At 38.8% G+C, this 10,118-nt stretch overlaps 1 protein-coding gene across 1 annotated transcript in view; it reads left to right on the top strand.

Moving 5' to 3' along the window:
- The window catches only part of LOC108374772 (collagen type IV alpha-3-binding protein-like), a 9,625-nt gene extending 5,725 nt beyond the window's left edge, over positions 1-3,900 (top strand). Inside the window, exons 3-7 of the mRNA XM_017630793.1 lie at positions 1,982-2,289; positions 2,356-2,440; positions 2,496-2,644; positions 2,712-2,772; positions 3,871-3,900. Of these exons, the coding sequence (XP_017486282.1) occupies positions 2,093-2,289; positions 2,356-2,440; positions 2,496-2,644; positions 2,712-2,772; positions 3,871-3,894 (516 nt within the window). The 5' untranslated portion in view covers positions 1,982-2,092 and the 3' untranslated portion in view covers positions 3,895-3,900. The remainder of the gene's footprint in view (positions 1-1,981; positions 2,290-2,355; positions 2,441-2,495; positions 2,645-2,711; positions 2,773-3,870) is intronic.
- The last annotated feature ends 6,218 nt before the right edge of the window (positions 3,901-10,118 follow it).

Raw genomic sequence — 10,118 nt, 5'->3', positions numbered from 1 at the left:
GGGGATAACTAAACGAATCGATTCGTTTTGTGTTGTGAGCACTAACTTTATGTTTCGTTTGTTTCCCTATTTCTCTGCATTCAATTGTTTTGTTTGCGTTAGCTATCGCGAACGCTAGCAGAGTAAAGTTACCACTCGCAAATTGTTTCCCAGTGATTTGAATCGGTTGTGTTTCGTTACCTTCTATGAGCGAAGCTAAACGATACCGATACGTTTGCTATTGTTTGTTTCCGTTCTCTGCTTTTTCCATTTCAGTTACGATGTTGTGACGTCTTTTTGTATTTCAGGTGACGATTTGTATGTGTATGGTTTGTGAATGTTGCAAGTGTAATGCAGTTACGCTTGGACCGTGTTCGTAAGTACGCATTTTTATACCCGAGCGCACTTGTGCACAAGGGCATTATAATTTTGTTCACATAACGGTTGTTTGTAAAAGGCAAAACGAATCGAGATAGATATAGACAAATGTATACATAAATGATCAGAATGAAAAGAGAAATCGATTAAGCGGTGACTGTCTGTCCTTCCGTCCGTCCGTTTGTGCACACGATAACTCGAGTAAAAATAGAGATATCTTAACGAAACGTGGTACGTGCACTTCCTTCTGGCGTAGGACGGATGGTATTGAAAATGGGCAAAATCGGAAAATAACCACGCCTACCTCCCATATAACGGTAATTTTCAGAAATACGAAAACTGCGAAATTTTAGTAACTACTGAAGATTATTCACTCAAAATTGATATTTACAATAAGTTTTAGACGAAAAATAAGAACATTATAAATTTTTGGAAAATGGGCGTAGCGTATATCTTGGTAACCGCTGCATCAATTTCTTCCAAACTTGGCACAGTTGTTGGCCTTGATATAACCTACGAAATGGGCGAAAATTTTTAAAATCGAACAATAACCACACCCACATCCATTATAACGGTAATTTAGAGAAATACGAAATCTTTGATAAATCAGTAAATGTTAAAGCTAATTTATTCAAAATTGATGCTTGAAACAATTCTTTACCAAGAAATACGTTTATGATAAAATTTTGGAAAATTGGCGTGGCACCGCCCACTTATGATCATATACATATATATATATATCTCGGTAACCGCTCTACCAATTTGTACCAAAATCGATGTGGTTATTGTACTTGCCACATAGAAGCAAAACGTAGAAAATTATTGAAATCGGACTAAAATTACGGCCGCTTTTCATATAACGAAAATTTCAGAAATGCTTGAAACTTCAATATTTGGAAATTTAAGGACGCTAATTTACTCAAAATTGATGACCGTGACATACGAACACAACATTTTTATATACATAAATATACATAGAAGATGTCCAATGTGTGCTATCGATTTTGGCCACAACAAAAATTCCACATTGTACTTTCGTGAATGAACTTTCAGTTTCTCGATTACTTTTACAATTCCTTTGAGTAATTGAAAAAACTAAAGTACTCTTGCAATTCTAGGTAATGGAATTGAAAAAAAAAATCAATTTAATTTTCAATTCCTTTCAAAGGAATTGGAAAAAAATTACATTACTAGCACGTAATTTATTCCAATTACAATATGAAATTCCTTGTAATGGAATTAAAGAAAAACCAATTACATTTGAAGTTACTGCAAGGAATTGAAAAAGTAATCGATTCCTTTGCTGTGGACTTAAGGAATTGATTCCTTATTACAATTCCTTATAATCTGTAATTGGGAGTAATTTAATTCCTAAAGGAATCATTACGACCCAGCTCTGGCACTTGGTGAGTGTTTTTTAATTCCTTTCCACTTTGTTTTCCTTCATATAGCCGACCTCGAAAAACAACTGGTAGTTGGCAATGCTGCACATGTTTAGGCACGGGTTGCAGCATGTCGATATTTCGTTTTTCGTAACGTAGCTACGGATGTTTCGATTCGAGCCCTGATTTCGCAGCAATTAAATAACTTTTAATTTTATTAATTTATTTCATCTAAATTGCAGGCTCACGATACAGACGAACTTCGGTTTGATGTGGTAGTTAATAATTATAACAATTGGTGTTTACGTGCGGAAACTCCAGAAGACCGCATTCATTGGGTCGAGGTATTGCAAATGTATAAGGAGGATACAGCAAGCACAGATACTACGTCCCTACGGCGTCATGGTAGCACCATGTCTTTGCAGTCAAATACAGTGTCGGTGGCCAGCGGAAACAGTCTAAAAAAAACACAAAGAAACTTAAAGGAAAAAGCAGGTGAAATAGAGACATTTAAAGATATACTTTTCGGACAGATCGAAACTCTCCAAAGGTACTTTTAAACATCTTTGAAATTACGTAGTTTTTCTCTTGAACTGTTTTCTGTCTTTAATTATAGATATTTTGATGCTTGTGCCGATATTAACAAGACAACAGGAAAATCCCTTGATCTAGGCGATGGCTTAAAACCAATCGATTTTAAGGTATTTTTATAATTATTCTCTACATTCTTAATATTGCTTCTAAATTATAAATCAGGGAGAATCAATCACTTTTCGTGCCACAACTTCCGGTGTATTAACAACACTTCAACACTGCGTAGATATAATTGCTGAAAGTGATGATTTGTGGAAAAAGAAGTTGGAGAGGGAAATAGACAGGCGAAAACGAACTGAAGAACAAAATCGGTGTGTCATTATTTTAAAAATTAACGTAATTTTTCGCGTTACGACTCTTTAAATCTTCATATTACAGAAAATACAAGGAGGAGATCGAAAAAATTAAACGTATTTCATATCCAGGACCCGATTTTGAGGTAAGTTAAATTAGCTAATACTAATGTTTTTTGAAAAATAGACACCGTCCATACTCTTCAAATCACGTTTAAAAATAACGAAAAATAAATCTGCACATTTAAAAAAGGTTAAGAATGTTATACACCTGATTTTTTAAAATTAGTTTTTAATACAAATTTCATTTAATTTAAAATTAGAATTTAAAAATAAATATACTTACTACCTCAACGACCCAAAATGTTTTTTGAAAAATAGACACCGTCCATACTCTTCAAATCACGTTTAAAAATAACGAAAAATAAATCTGCACATTTAAAAAAGGTTAAGAATGTTATACACCTGATTTTTTAAAATTATTTTTAATACAAATTTCATTTTATTTAACTAATTTTTTAAGACAAATTTAACTTAATTTGCGTAATGTATTGTATTCCTCACTTTATTTTCTGTAAATAAATTCGCTTATCTGGATANCTTAAGAATGTTATACACCTGATTTTTTAAAATTATTTTTAATACAAATTTCATTTAATTTAACTAATTTTTTAAGACAAATTTAACTTAATTTGCGTAATATATTGTATTCCTCACTTTATTTTCTGTAAATAAATTCGCTTATCTGGATATCACTTTGGTTTAAATATCGCGTATATGTATGTATAAAATAAAAATAAAAAAACTACAATAGCGCGTATCATGATTCAGTAATACAAGGTTGGATGATTATTGACAGCCGCGGTTTTACACTCCCTTACAAAAGGTTGCATTTCCGAAGGATAGAGAAAGAGGAAGAATACAATCCCTTGTTGCGAAAATTATAGTAGAAAAGTACGCAAAGTAAGCAATTATTAGTGAGATTCCTTTTGTAAATTCTAATGTATTTGCAGGAAATCTGGCATTTTAAACGAAATATTGAACGAAATATTAATATATCTACCTGAATTACGAAATTATGTGCTATTTAGCTGTATAAAAATTGCAAAAGGACTCAAAGTTAAAATAAAACTACTATGTAAACATCCAATTTAAAAACAATTTATGTTTTAATATGTTAAATGTGCTTCATATGCATATACAAATAAACATATTGCACAAAAGCTTATACTTCTATTTCACAGCAAAGCTACACTTTTTCCAAGTAAATTTGCGAAGAAGCAACACGGTGTCACTGCTAAGGGAGCTGTGCGAGAGAGACAACTGTCAGTTTATCGAACTTTGTATTATTGAATCAAAAGCGCGTATGCATATTTAAAAAAATATCCTTTTAGTGAATTTCATTTGTATGTAGTATATTGTGAGTCCAACATATAATAAACTACTAGTTCAGTAAAAAAGGTGCCCGAGTTTTGGTAAAAATCAGTTTTTTCTTACTCCTATGAAATTTGGATAGCATCATATACGCGGTATTGCAGTTTGCATATACGCGGTATTGCACGCCAAGCGACGATATACCGCAAATTCAATGCTCTCTAGTGAGAGCAGTGGCCAGCAGGCGCGTGTGCAGCTGAGCGAAATATCCGCAGTATCATCAACCGCACGCAGACGTTCGTGATACAATCCGCCAGTCTAATCCTGGGGATTCCTGGGCATCAGGGATCTTAAGAAGGACACTAGTAAACTGGTAAACGAACATAAGCGCAAAACATGGAATGAACACCTGCAATCTCACCAGCGGTGCTAGCAAACTGTGGACCACAGTTAAATCTCTCGCTCCCGTCCGACGAAACGTAAGGACAACGTTGCCCATACATTTGGCAACACCACAACCTCGGATCTGCAGACGTGCGCCCGCTTCTTCAGCCGGAATGAACTTCCACACCCAGATAAAGAAAAAATCTCGCTTCAGTTTCCTAGGTAAAGCGCCCCGCATTTCGGTTTATCCATCTACCTGGCAATCTCAACTAACGGTAGGACCAAGAAACGGCCAGCTTTAACAGGGTCGGACCAATGGGGGAGAGGTGATAGTTGAGTGGGATTGAGCAGGCATGTGAAGAGGTGGTTGGTTTCGTGCGCGGAGTCTCCACATGCCGGACGTTCATTGGGGATATTGGGGTCGAGTCTGGACAGGTAGCTGTTGAAGAGGCTACAGTATCCACACCGTAACTGGGCCAGGGTAACGCGGGTGTCAGCAGTTGAAGCACCACGTCTGACACAAGTGGTGATTGGGCTCCGAAAACGGTATTCATAGGCCGGGTGATGTTGTTGTCGTTGTAGCGGCTTACAACAACCCCGCCCAGATTGGTTAGTATCTCAGTCGTTGTCGTCAAGCTCAACTAACGAGAGACCCAAGGACCGTGCAGCCTCTATAGGGTCTGTCCTTAGAGACAGAGGCGTTAGTCGTGTGGGGTTATCCGGGCATACGAAGATACGTTTCGAGTCGTGGGGTGTCTCTCCGCATGCCGGACACTCATTTGGCACATAATATGCTTAGGGCTGAGTTTAACCTGCTGCAGTAGGTAGAGCGAAGTTGGGCTATTGCGGTTTTAGTCTCCCGAGGCGGACGAAGCTCCGTCATCGATCGTTTACGATGTTTGACAATTTGTTAGGTTGTAGTCACATTAAATGGAAAATTTTAAACTTTTCAATTACAACTCTGTAATTCAATTAGAAAAATACTTACATATGGATGTATTTCCCTATATTTATTCATCATTCTTCTACTCTTCCTATAAATAGAATAAAAATGCATACCGTAGTAAGTTCGCTGAGACTAAAGTTCCAAGGCCCAACTTCGTTGAAATTTTAACGGGAACCCGGCTCTTTTCTAATGATTAAGTAAGCATTTTTAATATCGAAAGATACGAGTAAACTCGGAATTTCTGAATGTTCCCCAAAAAAATAAGTAATAAAAATTCATGGCCAGTCAAAAAATTTTAGGAGCATAATGGGTAAGTTGAATTCAAGTCCAAGTCACACTAAAGTCGATGTTAAAACATCGTTGAAACTGGCATCGATGTACCGTTTTTCGAATATATCGTCTTACACAGGTGGTGATTGGGCTCCGAAAACGGTATTCATAGGCCGGGAGATGTTGTTGATTTTGTAGTGGCTTACAACAACCCCGCCCAGATTGGTTAGTTGGGCTATTGCGGTTCAAGTCTCCCGNAATATCGTCTTACACAGGTGGTGATTGGGTTCCGAAAACGGTATTCATAGGCCGGGAGATGTTGATTTTGTAGTGGCTTACAACAACCCCGCCCAGATTGGTTAGTTGGGCTATTGCGGTTCAAGTCTCCCGAGGCAGGCGAAGCTCCATCTCGTCGATGTCAGGTGGTTGTGTGCCTAGAACGGCATTCACGGGTCTGGAGTCTATATATTTCGAGACTGACTCCCTGTAAATGCCGCTCAGGGTCTGTCGGTAGGCTGACGGGTCCAGAGGTTACTTTATGAACCTCTGGACTTCGTCCGTCAGTTCATATAGATGCCTTCTGACGTGCCTTGGCGAGGGCTCCTCTGAGAGAAAGTGCCTGTTCCGGTGCCACACTGGTGCTACGTAATTTAAAACCGGCCGGCCAATTGCCTTGTTGAAAGGACACCACCCTGTGGAACCCCCTGTTTTATTTTTCTAGGTTTACTCGATTTGTCTCTAAACATTACTGACGAGTGTCGGCCACTCAGATAATTCGCCGATTACCGTTTGAGTCTCTGTGGGAGAGATGAGGCCTCTATGTCTTCTAGCAGCGTGGAGTGGTTGACGGTATCAAACGCCTTTGACAGGTTCAATGGTACTAGAATGGTTCTTATCACAGGGACGGTTGCGGTTTAGGCCACGTGTTATCTGAGTGTTTATGGCGTTAAGTGCTGTTGATGTGCTCTGCACTTTACGCAAACCATGCTGATGCTTGCTGGGGTTATGTGGCTCGTAAAATACGGGAGTAGCCAACCCTCTAGTGTCTTTGCTACCGGGGAAAGGAGGGTTATCGGACGATAAGACTCCTTAGTTGCCCGGTTGCCCCAGTCTGGAATGACGAGAGGGGCCATTGACTGGTTGAGAATTTTTCAGCATCATCATGCATATTCCGTCGGGACGCCGGCGAAGCCAACTGCCATGCTGAGCGGACGTGTATTTTATTTGCTCTGCGTGTTGCTTGATTTCTTAGTGTTTTGTGTTCATTTCGCATTTTAAATTATTGAGATAGTGACTCTTATTGATTTTCAATCATACGGTGCGATAATGCCGTGTGTTTGTGGACAGAAAGTAGAGCGGTCCGAGAAAAAAATTCAGTGCGCTAAGTGTAATGAATGTTCTCATTTGGGATGTGAAAACATTTCGCCATCAAATGCTGAATTTTTGCATAGTTCGGGCAAACCCTATCTATGTAATGTGTGTGCATCCGCTCGGCGATATTCTCTTCGTACGCCCCCGCCCGCTGTCGTGCCCGATGAGGATGAGTCAAACCTTGCTAAATATCAACCAATCGGAGCTACATAAAACTCTGTAGCTGAAAGAGGCCAAATCTATTTTTGTATCCCAACAAAGTAGAATGGAAAGTGTGCGTAAAGAAACCGCTAACGATTATAAGCAGCAAACAATGCTGCAGAGTCTGTGGCAAAAAGATAAAATGCATCTTATAAAAATATCAGAATTCCTACAAGCAGAAGTACGACAGTTGAAGTATAAGCTCTGATATGACGAGATGGTCTCTGCAGTTTTAACACTTAGTGCTGAAGTCAAATGCCTATGTGAGAATTCGTGTCATCCACCAAATAGCAACAAAGCCACCAGTGCAAAATCTCAGCCCAAAGCTAACAAACAGACAGAGCTACCTTCCCATCGCCTCGTTAAATCAGCTGTTTCGACTGGTAATATCACAACTAAGTCAACGTCGACTGCGCCGTCCAACTCTCTCGCTACGCCTGGTGTTTCTTTTGTGCTTTCTGATGCTATCTCCGATTCATCGACAATGTATACTTCATCCACTACTTCTGCTTCTCTCACCTATGCTGCTATTGCTTCTGCTTCTGCTGGGTGTTCTACTGGTATTGCCACTGCTTGTGCTGACGCGGGTTCGTTTGTTTTCGATAACAACAATGCTAATATAGCGTCTCGGCAAACGACTTGTGCCAGTGCTGCTAACGAAGTAAACAATACTCCGCGCGCCCGTCAAAATTTGGAGGGTACCACTGTCGCGGACAAGAAAACATAAAGAAAACATATTTGTGTTGTTGGTTCAAAGCTAAACTCTGAACTCGATGTCATTGCCGGTGCTAGGTGGCTGCACATTTATTCGTTTTCGCCTGCTGTTACATCTGATAACATTATAGATTACGTGGCTAGGCATTCGGGTATTGGGAAGCAATTATTAACGTGCTACAGTCTTGTGAAGAAAGATACTCCTCCTAAGTTTTTAAGGCGCATAAATTTTAAATTAGGAGTTCCTGAGTCATGGTACGAAAAAATGCTTAGCGCTGAGCTTTGGCCAGCTAAGGTAACAGTCCGTCCTTTTCGGTTTATCCCAAAAGCGGATGTAAAAGAAACTTAGCGACAACTCTAAGCGAAAATTATCAAACAAGCAAGCAAATTGGAATTTACTTTCACAACGTCTCTGGTATGAGAACAAAGTAAACGATGTTTGTACAATTAGTTCGCTTGAAACCTATGATGTCTTTGTGTTAATCGAAACCTGGCTTAATCCTACCTTTTTCGACTCGGAGAATTTTGACTGCAAATTTTATGATATTTTCCGCGAAGATAGAGACGCTAAAAAAACTTTATGTAACAGAGGTGGTGGTGTTCTGATTGCTGCTAAGCGTAAATTGCGAGCCACAATACATCAGCTTGAAAATAATGATTCCTTATTGGACCAGCTATGCATACGACTATTTGGTTCGGCCGGGGAACTGTATATTTGTGCCCCCTTCATTCCTCCCAATAGTCATGAATCATTATACAATTTACATGTTGACAACCTCGCAACGTTACATTCAGTGATCGCGGATAAGGAGTTATGCGTGCTGGGTGATTTTAATTTAATTTTGCCAAGGCATTCAATAGGGTGTCCCATAAAATCTTAATTAGTAAATTGGCGTACATTGGTTTTCACTCCGCCTTCCTTGAATGGATCAGTTCCTATCTACCCGGGAGGTACTGTAGGGTGCAAATCTAAGGCACAATATCGCGTTCTTTTCACTCTAGTTCTGGGGTCCCTTAGGGAAGTATCCTTGGACCTCTTTTATTTATAATCTTTATCAATGACATAAGCTCGTGTTTCTTATTCTCCAAATTTCTTCTATACGCTGACGATCTCAAAGTTTATTCGATTGTAACGCGACCCGGTGATTCTGATTCTCTTCAATCTGATCTAGATAGAGTTAACTCTTGGTCGTATCTTATACGATAGCAGGTACTAAACTGAAATTTGTAGATCAATTCAAAGACCTAGGGGTTTATTTTGACTCAAAACTCAAATATAATACCCATATTGACTTCATTGTTGCAAATTCGTATTCCACGTGTGCTTTTGTACGTCGTAACAGTTCTGATTTTTCTAACCCGTACACTCTTAAAAAACTTTATTGTGCTTTTGTCAGGTCCCGTCTAGAATATGCGACATTTTCATACGACGTATATAAACAGTATTGAACGTTTACAAAAGATTTTTATCAAGTCTGCGCTAAGGTTTCTCAACTTTACGGAGCCAATGCCTTCCTATAAGTCACGTTGCTTACTTTTAAATCTTGATTTGCTTGAAGATAGGAGAAAGTGCCTATCCTGCTCGTTTATCTTGAATGTTATAANAAAAGGCTACATCAAATGTGAATATATGGAATCAGGGAAAGCTAAATCGTGGACATTATTAATCGAATATGCTCTATTTCTTTAGCAGAAAAAAGGCAATTTCCATAAAATCCGTTCCCTGGTTATAACTAATATTGTCGATTGCTCAGAAATTCTGCGAAGAATACCGCTCAATATTCCTGTAAGAAATTTGCGGCGTTATGACTTATTTTACGTGCAATCCGCAAAGTCGAATTATGTTTTGAATGCACCTATTAGGCGAGCCTCAGAGAAATCTACCAAATAAACCAAACTTTGGAAATAGATCAGTCACTTCCTGGAGTCGTTTTAAAAAACATAGTCTCGAATTACTTTAATTCATTAATGAGTTGATCACCAACTTAAATTGAAGTTGTATTTTTAAGCGTAGTCAATAAGAAACTATGTATTCATTGACTGAAATAAATATAAATAAGTAAATAAAAATAGCTCGCGCATCGCTCCGGGTCCGAGGAGGCATGGTCGTCGAAAGATATTTCGACCATGTCGTCGCGCTTCATCGGATTGGACAGTGACCTCACGGTTGACCAAAGCTTACTCACACCATAGGCGAAGTTACAGGACCTCAGATGATCTTCCCACTTTTTA

The sequence above is a fragment of the Rhagoletis zephyria genome, unplaced genomic scaffold, assembly GCF_001687245.7.
Source record: "Rhagoletis zephyria isolate East Lansing unplaced genomic scaffold, Rhagoletis_zephyria_1.1 Rzeph_scaffold_08122, whole genome shotgun sequence".
NCBI lineage: Eukaryota > Metazoa > Arthropoda > Insecta > Diptera > Tephritidae > Rhagoletis > Rhagoletis zephyria.
Note: the sequence above shows the minus strand (reverse complement) of the source record. Positions and strands in the feature narration are given on the sequence as shown.